The sequence below is a fragment of the Heterodontus francisci genome, chromosome 8 (genome assembly GCF_036365525.1).
Source record: "Heterodontus francisci isolate sHetFra1 chromosome 8, sHetFra1.hap1, whole genome shotgun sequence".
Taxonomy (NCBI): Eukaryota; Metazoa; Chordata; class Chondrichthyes; order Heterodontiformes; family Heterodontidae; genus Heterodontus; species Heterodontus francisci.
Genome location: NC_090378.1, coordinates 118,897,466 through 118,921,630, shown reverse-complemented (window position 1 = coordinate 118,921,630; position 24,165 = coordinate 118,897,466). Strand labels below are relative to the sequence as shown.

The 24,165-nt window shown below is 45.2% G+C and overlaps 1 protein-coding gene across 1 annotated transcript in view; it reads right to left on the bottom strand.

The window, feature by feature from the left end:
* LOC137373252 (ral guanine nucleotide dissociation stimulator-like 1) overlaps positions 1-22,876 on the bottom strand; it is a 66,189-nt gene extending 43,313 nt beyond the window's left edge. Inside the window, exons 1-6 of the mRNA XM_068038102.1 lie at positions 22,808-22,876; positions 22,338-22,444; positions 18,316-18,517; positions 11,738-11,851; positions 5,849-6,054; positions 3,577-3,633 (exon numbers count right to left, since the gene is read on the bottom strand). Coding sequence (XP_067894203.1) covers positions 3,577-3,633; positions 5,849-6,054; positions 11,738-11,851; positions 18,316-18,517; positions 22,338-22,444; positions 22,808-22,876 — 755 coding nt within the window. The remainder of the gene's footprint in view (positions 1-3,576; positions 3,634-5,848; positions 6,055-11,737; positions 11,852-18,315; positions 18,518-22,337; positions 22,445-22,807) is intronic.
* Positions 22,877-24,165: the final 1,289 nt, after the last annotated feature.

Here is a 24,165-nt window from a genome sequence, read left to right as displayed (position 1 = left end):
CTAAATCCCGGAATCTGCAACATCCATTCCTGCCCCTGCTCTACCCATGTCTCCGAAATGGCCACTACATCGAGATCCCAGGTACCAACCCATGCTGCAAGCTCACCCACCTTATTCCGGATGCTCCTGGCGTTGAAATAGACACACTTTAAACCAGGTTCTTGCTTGCCAGTGCCCTCTTGCGTCCTTGTAACCATATCCCTGACCTCACTACTCTCAACATCCTGTACACTGGCACTACAATTTAGGTTCCCATTCCCCTGCTGAATTAGTTTAAACCCCCCCGAAGAGCACTAGCAAACCTCCCCCCCAGGATATTGGTACCCCTCTGGTTCAGGTGAAGACCATCCTGTTTGTAGAGGTCCCACCTACCCCAGAAAGAGCCCCAATTATCCAGGAAACCAAAACCCTCCCTCCTGCACCATCCCTGCAGCCACGTGTTCAACTCCTCTCTCTCCCTATTCCTCCCTATTAGATATAAGGATATCTAATGAGATGCTCCAATATGGTCAGCTTGCCACTCACTTTCAGCTCCTTGTTTAGTACTGGTGACTATATAGCATTACTTACCAGGCAGTTTAATTGGTCTTGTCATAAAAAATGAGCAGAAGAGGAGATCAGTTGTACAGTGAAGCCATGACAACACTGAAATGGCACCTTTAACATAATATAACATCCCACAGGAGGTTAATCACACAAAACCCGATACCAAGCCAAAGGAGGACATATTAGGATAGGTGACCAAAAGCTTGGCCAGTGAATGATTTGTCATGAGCTTCTTAAAGGAGAGAGGTGGAGATGTTTGCAGGGGACGGGAATTATGCAACTTATGGCCTAATCAGCTGAAAACCAAACCAATGGTGGGGAAAAGGAAGTGAGAAATATACAACAGGCCAGAGTTGGTGGAAAATATAGATTTCCAAGAGAGATTTGGAGCTTCAGGGGATTACAGAGATGGGGAGGGGTGAGGCCGTGGAGGGATTTTAACATAAAAGTGAGAATTATCAATAAAAAATCAAACTGAGGCATTGGTGGACCAGGAGACAATGTAGGTCAGTGAACACAGGAGTGATGGGACTTGATGCAAACTAGGATATGGACAGAGTTCTAAATGACATGAAGTTTATGGATGGGGTATGTGACAGGCACTTCATATTTTGCCAAGAATAAGCTCCAAAAGCAAACTATTCTTCACGCAATTAGCAAACAATTTACTTGCAACAATTGAGACTTAGTGAGACTGACAGTGCTGTTCCAGTAACACATAGTTTCACTTCTACAGACTCTTGCCACTACTGGGTACAGATGAAATTGTATTTTAAAAGTTGCATATATAACATATCTATTCTAATTACACAGCAATTCCATATTCGGTGGACCATCATACAGGCACATGGGCTCTACTGAGACTAACTGATTCCATTCCTATTAAACTAGCAGGCAGAGGATGTTGTGGGGTGGGTGGGGGGTGCAGTAGTCTGCAGTCTCACATGCAGTAAAAGACTGGCACTGTTCAAAGAAAAAGATGCCTCATATTTGTCGAAATATTTTGCACTGCAGGAACTGTCTTCACATCATCTGAATTCAGTGCAACAGCATTGAAGTCAGATGGCACAGATTAAATTCAGGGATAAAAACTCTTTTACATCAGTTCCAAAACCTTGATGGTCCACATTTTTAAGGTTGCTGAATCATGTTGGCTATCAAAACATACAGATTATGAAATGAAGTACTATAATTCTTGCAAACATTGGTATGCACTTCAGTGAAAACAGCTGCATTACCAAAAGCTTGTTCAAAGACGTAGGTTTTAAAGAGTGTCTTAGAAAAGGAGAGAAGCTTAGAGTGGGAATTTCAGAACTTAGGGCCCAGAGAGCTGAAGGCATGGCTGCTAATGGAAGGATAAAGGAAACTGGAGATGCACAAGAGGGTAGAATTGGAGGAACACAGGAATTCCAGTATTGGACTTGAGGAGGCTGCAGAGATAGAAGGGCAAGGCCATGGAAATTTTAAAGTTTTTGGGCGGCGAGTGAACTTTGTTAAAGAAAACAGCATCTCTAGGTTAAAACACACTGGAAACATGACCCGAAGAAGAAGCCAGGGTTCATTTGTTATGTCAAGGAAGCCTCTCTATCTTAACCATTTTCATACTTCTTTAGGAGGACACATTACATAGACTTGAATAAACACTCAACCAGTAACCCTCCAGAAAAAGTTTAAAAAGAAAAATCAATTCAAAAGATCACCACTACGAGACGGTACCCTATGAACAACATCCCAGGTGACAATAAATTACTAAGTTAAAGAGGCTCTACCCTGCTGACTCACAATGTGTAGAATTTAATCTGTACTGTGCAGTCTAGAAAATTTGGCCCAAAGCACTCTTCTGTAGTCCCACTGGACTAAAGTCTCCATCTCCAATGCATACATACAAACATACGAATTAGTAGCTGGAGTATTCGGCCCCTTGAGCCTGCTCCACATTTGATAAGATCATGACTGATCAAGCTCATTATGGAGCACTGCTCATGCAACGTGCATCGCAGACACAACTTAACGTTTGATCGAGAACACCAATGTATCAAGCATTTCTCATAATGCACATCCTCCAATTATCACCAAAGTTGAATACATATTTGCAATTATGGGCTGTTTCTAGGAAAGATATTTGAATGCATTTTCTTTCCTTCCTCTCTAATAGCTCTGAGTTTAGTTAATGAGCTGTACAGACCAGAATAATCCTGGGTTTAATCCCAGGCCTCTACTCAGTTAACTGACCAGATCCAGGGCACTAAAATGATCACAGCAATCTTGTGGGGTGCAAAAACTTAAGCAGTGTTCCTGTTAATCTCTGATGATTTATGCAGAATTGCATGGATGTGATGCTGTCTGCTGTCGAATACCATTGAAAGCTTTTAACTATCACAATTTGAACATGAGTAACCATTACTTGGACAAAGTACTTGACTTCATGAATTCAGGAGCCAGATGGGCAAGTTAGATTATGGCACAATGCAAAACATTCAATGGCAACAGAATGGGAGTTCTGCCAAAGCCATGATACCAGGAACAAGTCACACTCTAGATGTATGATTGCACTAAATGGCGATTTATTTTTTCAAACTTTCACAGGAAGTACGCAGGACACCGTAGTGAGAGCGGCTTGGCGGGAGCGGGTTGGGCGATGCAAAAAGCGAGGGGGCAGGAGGAGCGAAAGCCATTTCTTTTACTCTGGGTGTTTAGTCCAGAATTGTCAATCTGAGGTAATCAACTCAAGACCTTGACATTGAAGGGCAAGAAATTTTTTGTTGAAGAGTTTTGGATGTTTTGTGCTGATACAATATTTTTTTAACTCTATGATCTTTCGGAATAATGTAAATATTAGAGACGCAGTCAAGCAGCTTCTTTAATGTGATTGCTATGGTCTGGCAGGGCGTTCACTGTACTGCTATGGGATGCCTTCATGAGGAAGTTCCTACATAAATTTACAGGAACTGCTGGCTCTCCAGCAATTTCCTTTCACATTACTGTATTCTGAATGAAGCATACTTCAGTCACACATCGGGCTGAACTTACTTTCTTGTTTCAGGAGACCTTTGTTCATCATTTTCCTCCCAGTCACACTCTCCATACCTGCAATTGGTCATAAAAGATAAATTAAGTCATTTTAAACAACTATTTGATCCATAATTGGCTGTCAAACATTAAAAAAACACTGAAGATACAGATTCAGTATTTCAAACCTTAATCAGCTAGTTTTGTTCAAACTTTTCACTTTAACTCTGATTTAGCATGTTACAACACTATCTTGAAATATCATTACCTTTGCACAGTTTTTACATGATTATGTGCCTACTCTGCCTGCACCTGTTTGCCCAATGATACACAAATCTTCATGAAAACATATTTATGGAAAGCCTTGTGGGGAGAGAGGAGTGGGGTGTAACATGGTTACATCATTTCCAAGTTTAGAATTATTGAATCGTACAGTATAGGATGAGGCCATTCAGCCGACTGTACTTGTACTCGGCTCTTTGAGACAGCTTTTCCAATTAGTCTCACTCTTTCCCACACATCGACAATGTTTTCCTTTTCAACTATAGATCTGACATTGTTGGCGGCGAGGCCTTGAGGCGACTCCCCCCCTGCCCCCTGCCAATTGGCGATAGAAACCTAAATTTAAATATTTTTGTACAATTAATGAATTAAATACTTACTTTCTCCCACCGTCCATTCCGGTGCCATATTGGAGCCGGCAGCTGTCACTCCCGTGCCATCGGATCTCCATCCGGTGATGTAAGGTGGGACACTGATGGGGAGGTGGGAGCAGGTACGTTACTCAGTGCGGGACGGGGATGGGGTGGGGGGAGTGGGGTAAAACTAATTTCATTGGTCTAGCGGTTGACGGGAAGGGGTAAAGTTTAAAGTTGATGAACTTTGGAGGGGGGAAGGTCGGAGCACAAGGTAAGTGTTTTGTGAGGTGGGGGGAGAGGGCAGGTAATGAATTTTATGATTGTTTTTAATGCCGTTGCTGGAGGTGAAGTGCCCACACCCTCTACGTCATAGGGGGTGGATGGTCCACCCACTCCATATTAATGAGCCTCCACACGAAATATCATGGTCCGTCCCCAGCAATGACATCAGGTGCCACCGTGCAGGCGCCAATGCCATTTTTCAAGGGCCAAAAAGTCCTGACAGATCATTTACATTTTTAAAGGTGCCAGTGTGTGAAAAATAAAAATAAAAATTGCAATCTCACTTTGAATCCACTCTTCCACCCGCCAACGAGTACGCAATATATAAATTGCCCGATCTCCCCTAAACAAACTTTTATTCTGATACCAAACTTTCCGCCCTGAACTTTGTTACCTTTGACCCTCATCCCATTCCCACCATCCCCTCAGCCGATAGTCGGAGGTTTCCCCACTCCAACCCCCTCCTGCCCTGAAAATTTCACTCCTCCCCTCCTCCACACCAGTGTTACGCCTTGGATCTCCGAATGGAGATCCGAAGGCGTGGGATTTCCGTCAGTTGACCAGAATATCGGCGTGGGATGGCTGTCACGATGAGGTAAGTAATTATTCTTCCGTTCTAATTTATTTACATATGTTAATGCGGTTTTTTTTGCTGAGTGGTGAGGGAGGGCCGTCCTGAGGCCTCGTCGCTGCCGGTAAAATGGCGCAGGGCCTTCCCGGATTCGAGGTTTATGTCGCGCCTCTCCCGGAAGGATTTTTTGAGCTTCCCTGCGATGACCCCCGACATGGTGGGCGGGGGGGGGGGGGGCGGCGGTGGTCAGTAAAATTCAGCCCGATGGGTCCAAAACAGTCACAAATTTTTCCTCTTTAAAAAGTATCTTACACAAATGCTTGAGAATATAAAAGAAAGTCACAGACTATGAGATTTTAACATTTTTCCATATTGAACACTAGAATAGTCGTCTATTGCTTGTGAATTCGGGTAAAAACGTAAATACGTGCAAAGACCAAATGTAGTGGGCACAATCTTTTGTTAGCCTTCAAATAACTTCTGTCTAACTGAGTCTACAGCCTGGAATGTACCAATGTTTGTTGCAAGGCATCAGTAAGGAATGGACTGTACGTCATTTCACGAAAGGGCATTGAAAGCAGAAGTGTTTAGATGGTATTGTACCAGGAGAGCTTCCATGCAGTAAAGCATTGCCCTTCTTCTCAAAAACTGGGAGGGACACCCAGCCCATGAGCAGTGAACTTTGACACTTCCAGTAGATGGTCTTCAGTAATTCCTATCCAGATTGGTAGATTCATGATATGAAAATAACCTGACTGAAGAATCCTGTCATTGCCATTAAACAAAGATTATTTGCTCTCACCTGTCCAGCAGCAGATCCAATACAGCTTCTGGAGAAGCAAATGCTCGGTATGTTGACAAAAAGATTCTGGTGTAGTTCGAATCACCGTCTCCAGAAGCTGTCAACAAATTGTTTACAAGCTGTTGTAACGTGCCGGCCTTTATTGCACGGATCTTTTTTGTTGCCTGACTGCTGGTGTGACCTGGAGTAACTTGGTCTCCTTCCACCTACAGGGTGTTGAAAAACAAATTAGTGCAATGCAACAAAAGATATCGCAACAACAACTTGCATTTCTATAGCATCTCTGACATAGTAAAAACATTCCAAGGTACTTCACAGGAATGGAAACAGGCAAAAATTGACAGCAAGCCACATGAAGAGGTAATAGGACACATCACCAAAAGCTTGGTTAAAAAGATCTATTTTCAGGAGTGTCTGACAGGAGAAGAGAGGTGGAGAGGCAGAGAGGTTTTGTGAGGGAATTCCAGGGCTTTGGGACAAGGCAGCTGAAAGCATGGTCGCCAACAATGAAATTCAGGAATGCACAAGAGGCTAGAATTGGAGGAGCATCACATACCTGTGTGTTTCAGAGCTGGAGGAGGATACAGAGATAGGAAGGAAATCCATCAGAATATGGACCCTTTCACTCTTACTGGAAAGGAACTGGTCATTTCATGTATTAGTGAAATGATCTCCTTTAACAGTTAAAGTTGAAACATGACAGACACATGACTGGTTTGCAGGTGATTGCATTCCTTTGTACTCAAGTACACCAACAGCTCTAGGTTAACTCCCAAGCTTTTGAAAAGAAAAAACAAACAGCTCCCCTCTTGACACAGAACAAGAATATCCCAGGCTCAAAGCTGTTCAGTTGGAGCAGTAATAGCAGTATTACAACTAACTTCAGGAATGGTGGGGGGAAGGGGAGGGGGAGAAAGAGCAGCTTGGAATCATAGTGATTGCAATCCAGCAATTCTCTCTGAAAAGTATGCATTTTCATAAGACAAGTCCAGGATTGGACCTGCTGCAATACCCCTGCACCCCCACCTGGTTGAATGGACTGTCAATGCCGTATTCAGGCTGACGCCTGGATGTGGTACCAGTGGGTAGCTGGCCTGTGGTACATCCAGAAAGGGGAACTTAATTTTGACATCAAACTGTACGTTGAATTCCAATCATCTTCACAATTTTATGATTTTCCTTGAAGTTTTTTTTTTCATTGAACAGTGATTTCAGGAGAATTGGTCTTCAGGGGGGTTACTACAGGTGATAATGTGGGAATGGAATGATCATTGGAGTCAGCCAGCCATTAACCTGGGATGTTTCAACTTGAACTGTCCGTGTCAGTTCAGCTCTCACACAGTAATGTCCACCGACTTCTCCCGGCTGACTCCTCAATGTCAGTAATCAACAGAAAGACAGAAAATTCAAAATTTATTTGTGATTTATTTCAAATCCATCCTTGCTTTTCTGTCTTTTCTTCAACATAAAGGAAGGAGAACTGGTACTGAGAGCTCTATGCAGTTTACTAAATCAGATATTGTGGAGTTATGTGCATTGCAGTGTCGCTCGCCTTCTGCAAACTCAAAACACCAGCTTTAGTCAAATCACATCTATTCCTTCAGTCAATAAACACTTTACACCACCAGATTAATCACAGATTACTTACCAATAATCGTGCACATATTTATTCCTGCAGCTTGCTCTTTTACTCTAGAGTAATCAGTCTTGTATTTCTTAGTGCACTTGCAATCAGCCTCAGTTTCTGTTAAAACTATTTTTTCATACAGGCTCATCTAAAAGTCAGGATCATGCAATTTTTCTTCCAGGAAACCACTGATCTCCCCACTGTTACCTATTCTATAGTAAGTGCAACTGGGTATGTGGCTAAAATTATACACATTTTGAGTAAGAACAGAAAATGTCACAAACACACAGTGGGTCAGTCAATGACAAGCCTGGCCAATATCCAGGCTTAGGCTGATAAGTGGCAAGTAACATTCGCACCAGGCAATGACCATCTCCCCTTGACATTCAACTGCATTATGATCGTCGAATCCCCCACTATCAACAACCTGTGGGTTACCATTGACCAGAAACTGAACTGGAGTAGCGATATAAATACCGTGGCTACAAGATCAGGACAGAGGCTAGGAATCCTGCAGCAAGTAGCTCACCTCCTGACTCCCCAAAGCCATCTACAAGGCACAAGTCAGGAGTGTAATGGAATACTCTCCACTTGCCAGGATGGGTGCATCTCCAACAACACTTAAGAAGCTCAACACCATCTAGGACAAAGCAGCCCCCCTTGATTGGCACATCATCCACAAACATTTACTCCCTCCACCACCGACGCACAGTGACAGCAATGTGCACCATCTAGAAGATGCACTGCACCAATGCACCAAGACTCCTTAGCCAGCACCTACCAAACCTGTGACCTTGATCACCTGGAAGGACAAGGGCAGCAAATGCTTGGGAACACCACCACCTGCAAATTCCCCTCCAAGCCACACACCATCCTGATTTGGAACTATATCGCCATTCCTTCACGGTCGTTGGGTAAAAATCCTGGAATTTCCTTCCTAACAGCACTGTGGGTCTACCTACCCCACATGGACTGCAGTGGTTCAAGAAGGCAGCTCACCACCACCTTCTCATGGGCAATTAGGGATGGGCAATTAAATGCTGGCCTAGCCAACAATACCCACATCCTATGAATGAATTTTAAAAAGGCATGACTTTTCCACCAGGGAGCGCATTGAATACCAAGTTTTGAGTGAATGGTATCGGGGGGGCGTGCATACCCATACCTTTATATCAGGTGCACCTGGAGTGTGACTTCATGTCTAGACTGCTAACTGTAGGTGTTGTCCATAGTTTGCCTGCAGACAGAGTTGACCTACTCCTGGGGAATGATTTGGCCAGAGCAAAGGTAGAAGCTTCTCCAGGAGGGAGAGAAAAAACAAGTGAAGTTAAAATGTCAGAACAGTTGCTGGAAAAGTTTCCAGGAATTTTTCCTTCATACTTCGTGACACGAGCAATGGCTAAACAAGTTCCATTGTCAGAGGTAAAATTGGCACCCGAATATCTGAAACTTTCTTTGGGGAGTTGGGTAATCTGAAGGAAATGTTCAGTAAGTCTTCTTTGATCAAGGCTCAGTAAGCCGTTCCAGAATTAAATAAAGTGGCACAATCCACTCTAACTCTAGCTGAGGCAAAATGAGTTCCAGGAGGTTACTATATTAAAGATGGGGTTCTGCTGAGGAACTGGAGACCTCCTCACAGACCTGTGAACGAAGATAGTGGCACCGCCCAAATATCAGCAGGAACTATTAAGGATAGCCCATGAACTTCCTATAGTGGGACATGTGGGGATCCGGAAGACCCAATCACATATATGTCAACTTTCTACTGACCAGATTGTTCCAAGGAAGTGATGCAGTTTTGTAAAACTTACCATATGTGCCAGATTGTGGGAAAACCACAACCTGCCATAAAACCAGCACCTCTAATTCCATACCAGTTATTGGGGAACAATTTAGTAGGGTGTTGGTATCCTGTGTAGTGTCTTAACCGAAAACAGAAGTGGAATATCAATATATACTGTCATGTAGACCCCCACCTGCCAAGAATGAGGCTTTTGATTTTGTCATATGAACATTGATTTTAAACTGTTGCTGGAGTGAAGAAATAACGTGTTTGAAGGTCACCAGAAATCTGGCTGGAAGAACATTTGCATACTAAGACACAGTGCTTGGAGAGACAAAGGAATTAATCACCGATTCAATTAACAGAGATTGGTGTGACAACGGTTCCACAGCTCGTTGGTAAGAGATATCATTACACCCCATTCCGCCCCCCCCCCCACCGAGATCTTTGAAGTCCACAAACCTCACAGGAGAGACTGTTCCAAATAACGAGCTAGTCAGATGACTAACCTGCTGGGCAACCTGGGTTTTTTGAAATGTCAAACAACAGAGAAAGGAACAGAAGGCAATTTTGAAGAGGAACCTGGAATAAGAAAGCCTCTCTCTCCTGGCTGTCTCTCTCACCTTCTCCCAAGCCACCGGACCCATGGAAGACACGTAAACCTCAAGACAGAAAAGACTCCTACATTGGAACAAGTTGAAGCGTGACTTCAGGCGCAACGAATTGCAAGACTTCCTGGCAACCAAAGACTCCACATTAAACTTAAAGGATGGTAACCACCAGATATTGCCTCAAGCTTTTCCTCTTTATTCCTTCCATCTGCGTGTGTGTTTATCATGTATGCATGCTCGCATTGTCACGTTGCATATTCGTAGTTAACTGCATTAGAGTTTAAGATTAATAAACTTCTGCCTTTCTTGTTTAAATCTAAAGAAACCTGTTTGATTTCTTTGCCTTACAATTGGAGCAGTGAACAAGGATTCACTAAGGGAGAGCTATTTTAAAGGTATTTTAAAATTAAACCCTGATACGGATAAACCAGGCAAAGGCTGAGAGGGAACCCCTAGACCCCTTCTCACCTGGTCGTAACAATACTCACTATCATGGATATGGCTACTCAGTTCCCAGAGACCATACTTTGAGAACAATTTCTGCTAAGGTAGTGGTAGAGAAGTTAACCCAGTTCTTCACTAGATATGGATTACTGATTGAAATTCAGTTGGATCAAGGTTCCAATTTTATGTCTAAATTTTTTCAGGAAGTGATGTGTAAATTGGGTATAACACAGTTAAAGTCTTCAGCTTACCACCCACAGACACAGGAACTTTCAAAAGGTACCATCAGACCCTCAAAACGATGATCAGGGCGTAATATCATGGTTGGGATAAAGGGATAGAATTTCCTTGGTTTGCTACTAGGGATGCGCCTAATGAGTCAACCAGTTTCAGGTCTTTTGAATTAGTTTATGGACATGAGATAAGAGGTCCTCTAAAACTAATTAAAGAAAAGTTTTTAGAACAGAGGGATGAATATTCCGTGTTCCATTACATATCCGTGTCTGGGAACAGCTCATGAGAGCCTGCAAAGTGGTTCAGGAACACTTTAAAGCTTCCCAAATGACCATGAAGAAATGGACAGACAAGCATGCCAAGACCCGAACATTTCAAACAGGGAATGAGGTATTAATATTCCTGCCTTTACAGAGTGAACCGCTGAAAGTACGGTTCAGTGATCCACATAAAGTAGTCAGGAGAATTGGTAAAGTAAATTATTTGATTGACACCCCAGATCACTGGAAAAAGAATCGGCTGTGTAATATCAATATATGAACATGCGAACATATGAATAAGGAGCAGACGTAGGCCATTCGGCCCCTCGAGCCTGCTCCACCTTTCAATAAGATCATGGCTGATCTGTTTCTTTCTCGAATTCCACACTCCCATCTACCCCCGATAACCTTTGATTCCCTTGCCCAACAAGAATCCATCTACTTCCACCTTAAAAATATTCAATGACTCCGTCTTCACCACCTTCAGAGACAGAGAGTTCCAAAGTCACACAAGCCTCTGGGCAATAGAGCGCACTGGATGTATCTGAAATTTGCTTTAGATTAAATATGAAAGCACACATGTAAACATGACCATAATCAATTATTGGGAAATAACTGATCAACAAGATGAATACAAGTACACTTACAGCAATTACCAAAGATGGGAAAGCTGGGAAAGCTTAAGTTTTCTTGCTAACATTAGATGCTACATCTTGCTGCAATTTTTTTTCCATCCCTCGGTCCTCAATACGCTATCAACCAAATTTTTGGTCAATATATTCCAGATGTAATTGAATGGACAATTCCCATCTAATCTCTACAATATAACTATCCAGGCCCCAGAATAATCCTGATATTGGCATTTATATATATGTCAATTTGTTATTTGCAGAGGAGGAAAGGAAGAAAGGAAAAAAAAACTGTACTCACCCCCTGCCATCTTGCACTTTTGTTCGGTGTTTGCTGTATCCGCTCTTCCTTCAAGATGACGTTGTAAATGGCTCCTTCTTCTATCTCTTCTACCCAGTCTTGGATTGAATTGCTCTGTGGAAGAACCAAACCCAAAACAGAGTAAATCCCTCTGGAGCAGCTGCTGACATTTTGCAGCTAGAATTCAAATACAATGTTATGTCTAATTCTTGACCCCGATTACAGTGGCGGAATGATAAACTCCAGCCCACTGTTCTGGCCACACAATAGCCCGTCTCCTTTACACACTCTGTTTATCTGCACAAAACTTCAGAAGCAAGATTGGACCCGAGCCACTTGTGGGGCAGGTTCTGAACAGAAAAAGACACTTTTGTCAGCCTTCAAACAAAGGGAAGGAATGGCGGAAAGAGGCGGGTTTTCAGGCACTAACTGCTTGTTTAGACTTGCAAGAACAAACAAAATCAGGCCAACTCAATTGAAACATTCACATTGCATTATTAAAAAGAAAAACACCTGCTGTGTTACAGACAAGTGGGAGATGAGAGGGATGATATTCACTTTTCACCTCTCAACTGACTGCAGACAATGGGCTGAATTTTACCAGCCCCTCCACACCCTGGGTCATGGTGAGGGGTTGTGGGGGGAGGTGTGGTCCGTAAAATGCTTGTGGGAGAGACCCAGCACGATCCACGACACCGAGAAGGCCCCACCGCATATTACTGGCAGCGGCGGGACCTCGGTCCGGCACCCACTCCCCCGTCACACGGCAGCAGCACCTCAATTACTGTATGTAAAACACTACTTAACTCTCCTGATTATGCATCTCGCCGCCTCTCACTGCATACTTCCACATTTTACATTGAATGGACAGCCATCACGTGCTGTCCCGTTCACAAGCATAAGAGCCGATGGGACATCAGAAGCAGGAGTACTTGACTGTGAAAGTAAGTCCAGATATACAGGGGTCTGAACTCTCATACTTGAATGGAGGTGGGAGGGGGGATTACAGGGGTCTGAACTCTCATACTTGAATGGAGGTGGGAGCTGGGATTACAGGGGTCTGAACTCTCATACTTGAATGGAGGTGGGAGGGGGGATTACAGGGGTCTGAACTCTCATACTTGAATGGAGGTGGGAGGGGGGATTACAGGGGTCTGAACTCTCATACTTGAATGAACGTGGGAGCTGGGATTACAGGGGTCTGAACTCTCATACTTGAATGAAGTCGGGAGCTGGGATTACAGGGGTCTGAACTCTCATACTTGAATGAACGTGGGAGCTGGGATTACAGGGGTCTGAACTCTCATACTTGAATGAAGTCGGGAGCTGGGATTACAGGGGTCTGAACTCTGCATACTTGAATGGAGGTGGGAGCTGGGATTACGGGGGTCTGAACTCTCATACTTGAATGAAGTCGGGAGCTGGGATTACAGGGGTCTGAACTCTGCATACTTGAATGGAGATGGGAGGGGGGATTACAGGGGTCTGAACTCTCATACTTGAATGGAAGTGGGAGGGGGTATTACAGGGGTCTGAACTCTCATACTTGAATGGAGGTGGGAGCTGGGATTACAGGGGTCTGAACTCTCATACTTGAATGGAAGTGGGAGGGGGGATTACAGGGGTCTGAACTCTCATACTTGAATGGAGGTGGGAGCTGGGATTACAGGGGTCTGAACTCTCATACTTGAATGGAGGTGGGAGGGGGTTTTTAGAATTTAGAATTTAGAACATTACAGCGCAGTACAGGCCCTTCGGCCCTCGATGTTGCGCCGAGCTGTGAAACCATCTGACCTACACTATTCCATTTTCATCCATGTGTCTATCCAATGTCCACTTAAATGCCCTTAAAGTTGGCGAATCTACTACTGCTGCAGGCAGGGCATTCCACGCCCTTACTACTCTCTGAGTAAAGAAACTACCTCTCACATCTGTCCTATATCTATCACCCCTCAACTTGAAGCTATGTCCCCTCGTGTTTGCCATCACCATCCGAGGAAAAAGACGCTCACTATCCACCCTATCTAACCCTCTGATTATCTTATATGTCTCTATTAAGTCACCTCTCCTCCTCCTTCTCTCCAACGAAAACAACCTCAAGTCCCTCAGCCTTTCCTCGTAAGACCTTCCCTCCATACCAGGCAACATCCTAGTAAATCTCCTCTGCACCCTTTCCATAGCTTCCACATCCTTTCTATAATGCGGTGACCAGAACTGCACGCAATACTCCAGGTGCGGTCTCACCAGAGTTTTGTACAGCTGCAGCATGACCTCGTGGCTCCGAAACCCGACCCCCCTACTAATAAAAGCTAACACACCATATGCCTTCTTAACAGCCCTATTCACCTGGTTAGCAACCTTCAGGGATTTATGCACCTGGACACCAAGATCTCTCTGTTCATCTACAGTACCAAGAATCCTCCCATTAGCCCAGTACTCTGCATTCCTGTTGCTCCTTCCAAAGTGAATCACCTCACACTTTTCCGCATTAAACTCCATTTGCCATCTCTCAGCCCAGCTCTGCAGCCTATCTATGTCTCTCTGTACCCGACAACATCCTTCGGCACTATCCACAACTCCACCGACCTTAGTGTCATCTGCAAATTTACTAACCCACCCTTCTACACCCTCTTCCAGGTCATTTATAAAAATGACAAACAGCAGTGACCCCAAAACAGATTCTTGCGGTACACCACTAGTAACTAAACTCCAGGATGAACATTTGCCATCAACCACCACCCTCTGTCTTCTTTCAGCTAGCCAATTTCTGATCCAAAGCTCTAAATCACCTTCAACCCCATACTTCCGTATTTTCTGCAATAGCCTACCGTGGGGAACCTTATCAAACGCCTTACTGAAATCCATATACACCACATCCACTGCTTTACCCTCATCCACCTGTTTGGTCACCTTCTCGAAAAACTCAATAAGGTTTGTGAGGCACGACCTACCCGTCACAAAACCGTGCTGACTATCTCTAATGAACTTATTCTTTTCAAGATGATTATAAATCCTGTCTCTTATAACCTTTTCCAACATTTTACCCACAACCGAAGTAAGGCTCACAGGTCTATAATTACCAGGGCTGTCTCTACTCCCCTTCTTGAACAAGGGGACAACATTTGCAATCCTCCAGTCTTCCGGCACTATTCCTGTCGACAATGACGACATAAAGATCAAGGACAAAGGCTCTGCAATCTCCTCCCTAGCTTCCCAGAGAATCCTAGGATAAATCCCATCTGGCCCAGGGGACTTATCTATTTTCACACTTTCCAAAATTGGTAACACCTCCTCCTTGTGAACCTCAATCCCATCTAGCCTCGTAGCCTGAATCTCAGTATTCTCAACAACATTTTCTTTCTCTACTGTAAATACTGACGCAAAATATTCATTTAACACTTCCCCTATCTCCTCTGATTCCACACACAACTTCCCACTACTATCCTTGATTGGCCCTAATCTAACTCTAGTCATTCTTTTATTCCTGATATACCTATAGAAAGCCTTAGGGTTTTCCCTGATCCGATCCACCAATGACTTCTCGTGTCCTCTCCTTGCTCTTCTTAGCTCTCCCTTTAGATCCTTCGTGGCTAGCTTGTAGCTCTCAAGCGCCCTAACTGAGCCTTCACGTCTCATCCTAACATAAGCCTTCTTCTTGCTCGACAAGCGCTTCAACTTCTTTAGTAAACCACGGCTCCCTCGCACGACAACTTCCTCCCTGCCTCACAGGTACATACTTATCAAGGACACGCAGTAGCTGCTCCTTGAATAAGCTCCACATTTCGATTGTTCCCATCCCCTGCAGTTTCCTTCCCCATCCTACGCATCCTAAATCTTGACTAATCGCATCAAAGTTTCCTTTCCCCCAGTTATAATTCTTGCCCTGCGGTATATACCTGTCCCTGCCCATCGCTAAGGTAAACCTAACCGAATTGTGATCACTATCACCAAAGTGCTCACCTACATCTAAATCTAACACCTGGCCGGGTTCATTTCCCAGTACCAAATCCAATGTGGCATCGCCCCTGGTTGGCCTGTCTACATACTGTGTCAGAAAACCCTCCTGCACACACTGGACAAAAACTGACCCATCTAAAGTACTCAAACTATAGTATTTCCAGTCGATATTTGGAAAGTTAAAGTCCCCCATAACAACTACCCTGTTACTCTCACCCCTGTCGAGAATCATCTTCGCTATCCTTTCCTCTACATCTCTGGAACTATTCGGAGGTCTATAAAAGACTCCCAACAGGGTAACCTCACCTCTCCTGTTTCTAACCTCAGCCCATACTACCTCAGTAGCCGAGTCCTCAAACGTCCTTTCTGTCGCTGTAATACTCTCCTTGATTAACAATGCCACACCCCCCCCCCCCTCTTTTACCATCTTCTCGGTTCTTACTGAAACATCTAAATCCCGGAATCTGCAACATCCATTCCTGCCCCTGCTCTACCCATGTCTCCGAAATGGCCACTACATCGAGATCCCAGGTACCAACCCATGCTGCAAGCTCACCCACCTTATTCCGGATGCTCCTGGCGTTGAAATAGACACACTTTAAACCAGGTTCTTGCTTGCCAGTGCCCTCTTGCGTCCTTGTAACCATATCCCTGACCTCACTACTCTCAACATCCTGTACACTGGCACTACAATTTAGGTTCCCATTCCCCTGCTGAATTAGTTTAAACCCCCCCGAAGAGCACTAGCAAACCTCCCCCCCAGGATATTGGTACCCCTCTGGTTCAGGTGAAGACCATCCTGTTTGTAGAGGTCCCACCTACCCCAGAAAGAGCCCCAATTATCCAGGAAACCAAAACCCTCCCTCCTGCACCATCCCTGCAGCCACGTGTTCAACTCCTCTCTCTCCCTATTCCTCGCTTCGCTATCACGTGGCACGGGCAACAACCCAGAGATAACAACTCTGTTTGTTCTCGCTCTAAGCTTCCACCCTAGCTCCCTAAATTTCTGTCTTAAATCCCCATCTCTCTTCCTACCTATGTTGTTGGTGCCTATGTGGACCACGACTTGGGGCTGCTCCCCCTCCCCATTAAGGATCCCAAAAACACGATCCGAGACATCACGAACCCTGGCACCTGGGAGGCAACATACCAACCGTGAGTCTCTCTCGTTCCCACAGAACCTCCTATCTGTTCCCCTAACTATGGAGTCCCCAATGACTAATGTTCTGCTCCTCTTCCCCCTTCCCTTCTGAGCAACAGGGACAGACTCTGTGCCAGATATCTGTACCCCATTGCTTACCCCTGTTAAGTCGTCCCCCGCAACAGTATCCAAAACGGTATACCTGTTGTTGAGGGAAACGGCCACAGGGGATCCCTGCACTGCCTGCTGGTTCCCTCTCCTTCCCCTGACGGTAACCCATCTACCTACTTCTTTTACCTGAGGTGTGACTACCTCCCCATAACTCCTCTCAATAACCTCCTCCGCCTCCCGAATGATCCGAAGTTCATCCAGCTCCTGCTCCAGTTCCCTAACGCGGTTCTCGAGGAGCTGGAGTTGGGTGCACTTCCCACAGATGCAGTCAGCAGGGACACTCTTGGCGACCCTTACCTCCCACATTCTGCAGGAGGAACATGCAACTGCCTTAACCTCCATTCCCACTATTCCAAATTCCCAATAAATCTACTGAAAAACCAAAAAAAAACAAAAAGTCAAAACTTGTTAGGATAGCAATCCAACGGACAGAACTTCCTAAATAAAAAGCTTACCTTATCAACACACCAGAGTCCTTTTTTTATGGTTAGAGGAGGAGGGTGGGTGAGAGACACTACACGTGTAGTGTCTCGGGTACAGCCACCACAAAAATATATACCTTTTTCCTTACCCAGCAGTCCCCTGGTCCTCCGAAAACAAAAGGGAATTCACTTTTAAACTTACGCTGAAATTGACTTCACAGCTGTAAGCCCGTTCACGCACCTCCGTTGCTATCCACGCTGCAGTCACCGAAACTAAAAGTATTACAGGGGTCTGAACTCTCATACTTGAATGGAGGTGGGAGGGGGTATTACAGGGGTCTGAACTCTCATACTTAAATGGAGGTGGGAGGGGTATTACAGGGGTCTGAACTCTCATACTTGAATGGAGGTGGGAGGGGGTATTACAGGGGTCTGAACTCTCATACTTAAATGGAGGTGGGAGGGGTATTACAGGGGTCTGAACTCTCATACTTGAATGGAGGTGGGAGGGGGTATTACAGGGGTCTGAACTCTCATACTTGAATGGAGGTGGGGGGGGGGATTACAGGGGTCTGAACTCTCATACTTGAATGGAGGTGGGAGGAGGGATTGCAGGGGTCTGAACTCTCATACTTGAATGGAAGTGGGAGGGGGGCTTACAGGGGTCTGAACTCTCATACTTGAAAGGAGGTGGGAGGGGGTATTACAGGGGTCTGAACTCTCATACTTGAATGGAGGTGGGAGGGTATTACAGGGGTCTGAACTCATACTTGAATGGAGGTGGGAGGGGGTATTACAGGGGTCTGAACTCTCATACTTGAATGGAGGTGGGAGGGTATTACAGGGGTCTGAGCTCTCATACTTGAATGGAGGTGGGGGGGGATTACAGGGGTCTGGCGGAGTGGCGGAGGGGTCAGCGTCCACACTGGAATCACCTGGAGAGGGGCCCCAGATCTGGTGCGTTGCCTCGTCTCCTCCGTCTCAGGGTTCGTTGGAACTCCTCTGCTCTCCTGCGAGGGACCAGGGGCAGGGACAGTCTCCATCCCCTGGTCCCTCTCTTGCTTTGCCATTGCTGATTGGATGTCATGGCTGTGACAAGGGATTACAGGTCAGCGCCATTCAGTGGGAACTGGCTCATCAAGAGGGCCGCCGCCACCTTAATAGATGTTGCCAGGAGCTTATATGCCTGGGACATGGCAGCAGTCATGGTGTGGAAGGAGTCTTCTGTTGTCTGCTTAAGGTGGCCCTCATCCTGATGACCACCTTCGTGTGCGGCTGCATCAAGCTATGTGTAGATCCCCAGTACGCAAACTCCAAGTGTCACTACGTGCTGAGGTTCTATCTGTCCCCGGTGTTGCGAAGGATGGGCCTGGTCACATTGCCGCGGAACGCACCATGCAGTTGGGCGGCGCCGTACCACCTATCCTTCGTGGAGCAGTTTCTGCGGAAAAACACCTTTGACCACCGGTCCATCAGGCAGTGGTCTGCACGGAATGTCCTCAAGGCTCTACGGGAAAAGGAAACGGTGGATCCTGTCGGATGGTTCCCCGAGCAGACCGTCAAAGTCATTTGGCGGAATGCCTCATCACCAGAACTTTCAAACAAGCACCAAGACGTAGCTTGGCTGGTGGTGAGAAGGGCCCTCCCCGTCAGATCCTTCATGCACACCCGAAGTCTCGCCCCCTCCGCACAGTGCCCCCGCGTTGGCTGTGGTGGGGAAGAGACGGTCACCCACCTCCTCCTGGAATGTGCCTTTGCAAAGCAGGTGTGGAAAGAGATGCAGTGGTTTTTGTCAAGGTTCATCCCAAGCAGCTCTGTAACACAGGAGTCTGTGCTCTACGGGCTGTTCCCAGGGACGCACACCGAGACAAACATCAACTGCTGCTGGAGGACTATCAATTCGGTGAAAGACGCCCTTTGGTCTGCCCGAAACTTGCTGGTCTTCCAGCGCAAAGAGTTGTCCACCACCGAATGTTGCAGACTGGCACATTCCAAGGTCCAGGACTACGTGCTGAGGGACGCACTAAAGCTTGGGGCAGCCGCAGCAAAGGCTCAATGGGGAAAGACCACAGTGTAAGGTTCCCCCACCAAGCTGGACTGAGGGGCTGGAACCATGGGAAGCCCCTCGAAATGTATCGTTAATATTCTCAATTGCTGTAAATGTAAAACTGTAATTGACATGACAATTGTGAAACGGAAGGGTTGGGAAGAAACTCATGACATTATTGAAAGAAACTGATCTCTTTTGCAATGTTTGTATTTTTTCGTGCTGTTTGGAAACTGTTTGGCAATGTAATTTTTACAGATTTTTATGAATAAAGTATATTTTGGAAATAAAAAAAAAAAAAAAAAAATGGTCAGTGGCGTCTTTGCCTCCTGTTGCTATAACTTATTTATCATCTCCAGCATGCCCTGTCAACAGCAGAAGATCACAAGTAGCCTGGGGCTCAGCATAGGCCTGACCACTCACAGGCCTCCCTGACGGTCAGGGGCCACTCTGTTTCAGCCTCAGTCAGCTGCCTGGGTGTGCGTGCAGTGCCTTCACCAGGGCCAGCTGAGATACATCTAAGGATACTGAGGGAAGAGAGGGTGGAAATCACAGAGGCACTGGCCATAATTTTTCAGTCTTCCTTAGACTTGGGGGTTGTGCCAGAAGATTAGAGAATTGCAAATGTTACACCCTTGTTCAAAAAAGGCTGTCAAGATAAGCCCAGCAACTACAGGCCAGTCAGTTTAACTTCGGTGGCGGGAAAACTTCTAGAAAAAATAATTTGGGACAAAATCAATAGTCACATGGACAAATGCAACTTAATTAAGGAAAGCCAGCATGGATTTATGAAGGGAAAATCATGTTTATCTAACTTGCTGGAGTCTTTTGAGGAGGTAACAGAGAGGGTTGATGAGTGCAATGTTGTTGCTGTTGTGTACATGGACTTTCAAAAGGCATTTGATACAGTGCCACACAACAGACTTGTGAGCAAACTTGTAGCACATGGAATGAAAGGGACAGGAGCAACAGGGATACGAAATTGGCTGACTGACAGGAAACAAACATTAGTGGTTAATGGATGCTTTTCGGCTGGAGCAAGGTTTGTCGTGGAGTTCCCAGGAATCAGTGTTGGGAGCCTTGCTTTTCCAAATATATATTAATGACCTAGGCCTTGGTGCACAGGACACAATTTCAAAGTTTGCAGATGATAGCAAACTTGGAAGCATTGTGAAGTGTGAGGAGGATAGTGTAGAACTTCAAAAGGCCATAGACATGTTGGTGGAATAGGCAGACAGGTGGTAGATGAAGTTCAATGCGGAGAAATGTGAAATGATTCATTTTGGGAGGAAGAACATTGAGACACAATATGGAATAAAGGGTACGATTCTAAAGCGGGTGCAGGAGCAGAGGGGCCCAGGTGTACATGTGCATCTGAAGGTGGCAGGACAGGTTCAGTCGCTACCTCAGCAGACACTGGGCCTTTGTAGTCTGTATAACTCCTTTCCCTTACCCTCCCTTACACCTCTGCAGTGCCTTAGGATGCTTCTCTACATTAAAAGGTGCTAAATAATTGCAAGTTTCTGTCGCTCACTGGATAACCCTCCTGAGATGGAGGCTTGGGGGTAAACACTCCAACATTTTTGACCTCAGGATGTCCCAAAGCACTTTTCAGCCAATCAAGTATTTTTTGAAGTGTAGTCATTAAATGTAGGAAACACAGGAGTCAATTTATTCCCAGCAAGGTCTCACGAAGAACAATGAAATAATGACCCGTTCGTCTGATTTTGAAGGTGTTGGTTGAGGAATAAATCTTGTTCAGGACACAAGATGTTTCCCTGCTCTTCCATCAAATAGTGCCATGGCATCTTTTACACTCTCCTGAGAGCATGGACAAAAAGAAACTTTCAAACAATTGAGACTGAAATCAACAGTATAAATGTGATTTGGAGAATTAAAATTTAAATGATTCTATTCTCTAAATCCTGCCTGAAAAGGAGCAAGAGATTAGTGTACGATTGTTGTGAAAAGAACAGACATCAGTGCAGCTACGGATGTAACAAACAACCGGGACAAAAGGGAACCTGCAGATTTGGTGTACTTGAATTTCCAAAAGGCATTAAATAGGCTGCCACATCAAAGGTTACTACACAAAATAAGAGTTCATGGTGTAGGGGGTAACATATTAGCATGGACAGAGGATTGGCTGGCTAACAGGGAGCAGAGAGTAGGAATAAATGGGTCATTTTCAGTTTGGCAGGATGTTACTAGTGGAGCGCCAGGGGGATCAGTGCTGGGGCCTCAACTATTTACAATCCACATCAATAACCTGGATGTAGGGACTGAATCTATGGTGGCTAAATTTGTAGATAACACTCTATTGTTTGAAAGTTTCTTTTTGTCCATGCTCTCAGGAGAGTGTAAAAGATGCCATGGCACTATTTGATGGAAGAGCAGGGAAGCATCTTGTGTCCTGAACAAGATTTATTCCTCAACCAACACCTTCAAAATCAGATGAACTGGTCATTATTTCATTGTTCTTAGTGAGACCTTGCTGGGAATAAATTGACTCCTGTGTTTCCTACATTTAATGACTACACTTCAAAAAGTACTTGATTGGCTGAAAAGTGCTTTGGGACATTCTGAGGTCAAAAATGTTGGAGTGTTTACCCCCAAGCCTCCATCTCAGGAGGTTTATCCAGTGAGCGACAGAAACTTGCAATTATTTAGCACCTTTTAATGTAGAGAAGCATCCTAAGGCACTGCAGAGGTGTAAGGGAGGGGAAGGGAAAGGAGTTATACAATCTATAAAGGCCCTGTGTCTGCTGAGGTAGCTACTGTTCACTGAAATAGCAATAAAAGTCTTTGAATTAGTCTCGGCATCTCTGGGATAGGGAGAGGAAAGTTGGCCAGGAAACCCACCATGTTGCAGTCCAGAGACTCCTGCTTGAACTGATGACTTCACTGTCCAAGATCACCTGGGCTTTATGGTTGATATTGGAAACTGGTTCCTGTGGAACTGTATTGCACTAAAGAGAGGAAAAGCAATATTTAGTTATTTCTGGTGAATATATTCCCTCGTCGCACACCTCTGATGGTTTGAAAATCTGGTTTGAAATTGGAATTTGTTTACCGAATGTTGTTCGGGAGAACACGTGGGAGAGCAAATGGAGGCTGGCCACAAATGAAACACTGTCCAAGATCCATCATTAACCCCGATTAAAAGGTGAAAAAGTTCCTCTGCAGTTAGTGGTTAAAAAGTAATTTTCAAAGAAACAGAAACAAAAACTTTAGCAGTCAGTCATCTTCATTACACCCACCAGGCTGGATTCTGTGCTGGAGGCAGGACTCACTGCACCCATCCAAAAAGATGGGGAGAACCCCGCCTTTGCCTTTTTGTGCCCCCCAGCGGTGATCCTCCAGTCCTTTTGATTCAAGGTTTTAGAAGTTGAGATTTCCATCCCTTTAAAGACTTTAAAGAGACGGGCATCCTGCCTCCAAGAGCTGCTGGCCAATCAGAGGGCAGGCAGCTCAGCAGTATCAGCAGCGCCACCATGACCGGTGGCCACTGCCAGTACTGCTGAGGTCTCAGACCCAGGCCCAGCAGTGGAACCCCAGAACAGAGGTAGATGAGGTGGGGTCTTTGGGGCCAGTCCGGAAGGCTCCAGCAAGGATGGGGGGAGGTGGTCATTCAGTCCAGGAGAACAGGGGTTCCGGGGGGGTAAAGTTGTTCCACCTCCCACGGAGGAGGGACACCCCCCCTCAAAGCATGCAGGGAGAGCACCTTGTTTTACAAAGTGTCCTCCCTGCACGGTGGACGCCCCCCTCACTGCTGGTAACATCCCAGCGGCGACGGGAAGAGGCCTTGAATTGGCCATTAATTGGCCACTTGAAGGTGTCAATTGGCCTCTGGGCGCAAATGTGGTTGTCAGCCTATCCTGCCTCCAGGAAGATCGCTGGTAAACGGGGCCCTCTGGCCCGCCTTGCCCTCTGCTACTGGTCACAATACTCCGTGTCCCCCCGCCTCCGATTCTGCCTCACTGGGGCCCTAAAATCCCGGCCACCATTTTACATCATGTGGCCTAATACTGTTTTGGTGGTTGCATATAGTTGATGTGTGTTGCCTTCATAGAGGATGAAAAAATCAAGTCTGGAACATACAGGAAATTAGATTTAGACCACCATCCTGAAAGATTCTTTAAAAATTATTTACACTGTTACTTGATTTCATGTTAATCACCAAAGTTTGTGCAGCTTGCTATTCTGGCACCTTGAATATCCTTACCCTTCTCTTCTTCTTATATTCTCTGTGGCAAACCTTAAAGACTTAAACCATCTTATTTGCATTCATAGAAACAGGAGGCCTCTCGGGCCATTCAATCAAATCATAACTATTTTCTCTCTCAATTCCATTCTTTGGAATCTCAATTCCATTTTTTCCATTGCCTTTTAGCCATGACCCAACAAAACAATCTACCTCTCAGCCTTGAAATTTTGAATTAACCCAGCATTCCTAGCCTTTTAGAAGTTCCAGATTTCCATGCTCTTTGTATGAACAACTGCATCCCAATTTCACACCTAAATAGCTTAGCTCGAATTTTAAGATTGTGCCACCTTTTTTGGAATTCCCCCACCAGAGGAAATTATCTTCATTTATCCCAATAAATCCCTTTATCATCTTAAACAAATCAATGGTAACACTTCAACCTCCTAAACTCAAGTTTATAAGCCAAGTTTATGCAATCGATCC